Here is a 1,387-nt window from a genome sequence, read left to right as displayed (position 1 = left end):
CGGGGGAGGGGGTGGGGTGAGGGACAGGCACAGGCGCGGGCATAGTGAGAGGGCACAGGGGCAGGCATGGGGTGTCCAGGTGGGTGAGGAGAGGCCCCTGCTCAGGTAGGTTCGCTGTCACTCTGCGTGACCGCTTGACCCCGCTACCAACAGCAGCAGCTCATCCCACCTCCTGGCTCCCACAGGACCTGCCTCCAGCTTTGACATATTTTATAAAACACTAGAGGCCTGGTGCACAAATTCGTGCATGGGTGGGGTCCGGCCGGCCCACCCCTCAGGGCCAGCCGGCCGCGGGGAGGGGCCTCAGCTGGCCAGCCCCACCCCCATCGGCCCGGTTGGCCGGCCGCAGTGTGACCAGTCATTCCGATCACTTGGCTCTTAGAGAGAGAGCGAGCTGAGCAGGAACGGTGCCTTCTCTCACCGAGGCTCATAAGGAAGATGTGACAGCCTGTTTCAGAGCACAAAGCTCCTAGTTAGCCTTACTTCCGTCTTAAATGTGCGAGAGGAGGCGGAGGATCTCACATTTAATAAATGCCTGTGGCACTGAGTTAAATCCGTGCTCGTTTGGTCATTAAACACCGAGCTTCTGGGTCTGCTTATGGCAAAGGTGAGCTTCCCACACGTGGGAAGGTGAGACGCACACGCTGCCCGTAAGGACTGCTCCTGGAAGCTGGGCTATGTGCGCTCGGAGAGTGAAGCGCTTTCTGTGGCACGTGCTGCAGGGTTTGTAGCTGTTCACTCGCGGTTTACAAACTGACTTTGCTTCCCAACTTGTACAGTGTTTAACCTGGCTCTTTTCTCAATGTTCCTACTGTAATCATTCCCACCCGCACAGTTTAAAACCGAAGCCTCTTATTATGTGAGAGTCTCTGAGGTCTGTCCTCCTGGCCAATAAAATAAACACGATTTCTAACACGAGTGTTAAAGCCACACGCTCCGAGCCCTCCCTGGTCCCCTCGGGGAAGTGAAGGGCTTGCCCACACCTGACCTAGAAAACCCACGCCCCTGAGCCCCGCTGGGCTCGGCAGTCGCCTGACGGGGAACCCCAACAACCAGGAATGGTAGGTGCCCTTCATCTCCTCTCTGCTGTCTGGGGCTCCCAAGCCCATGCCGCCCTGAGAATACCTACCTTGGGCCCTGGCAGGCCTGGGGGTCCGGGCAGCCCATCCTTCCCAGGCGGCCCCTGTGCCGAGAGGGAGACAGGAGGGGAGCCGTGAGGGAGCCCCGCGCTGGGCAGTCTGCAGGGGGAGCTGCCTGACCAGCTGGGGCCTCCGCAGCGAGGCTGCTGGTCTGCGAGCTGGTCCTCCTACACCCTCGTCCTCACGGAGATGATCGGGTGCCCTGGACCGGCCGGTTCCCAGTGCCGGCCTGGCCTCCCACCCAGGGC

At 60.6% G+C, this 1,387-nt stretch overlaps 1 protein-coding gene across 1 annotated transcript in view; it reads right to left on the bottom strand.

Annotated features, from left to right (window-relative positions):
• The window catches only part of COL22A1 (collagen type XXII alpha 1), a 109,580-nt gene that overhangs the window by 50,385 nt on the left and 57,808 nt on the right, over window positions 1–1,387 (bottom strand). Inside the window, 1 exon segment of the mRNA XM_015561428.1 lies at window positions 1,130–1,183. Coding sequence (XP_015416914.1) covers window positions 1,130–1,183 — 54 coding nt within the window.

This window comes from Myotis davidii, unplaced genomic scaffold, assembly GCF_000327345.1.
Source record: "Myotis davidii unplaced genomic scaffold, ASM32734v1 scaffold30, whole genome shotgun sequence".
Classification (NCBI taxonomy): domain Eukaryota; kingdom Metazoa; phylum Chordata; class Mammalia; order Chiroptera; family Vespertilionidae; genus Myotis; species Myotis davidii.
The sequence above is the reverse complement of the archived record's forward strand: the minus strand, read 5'-3'. Positions and strand labels throughout refer to the sequence as shown.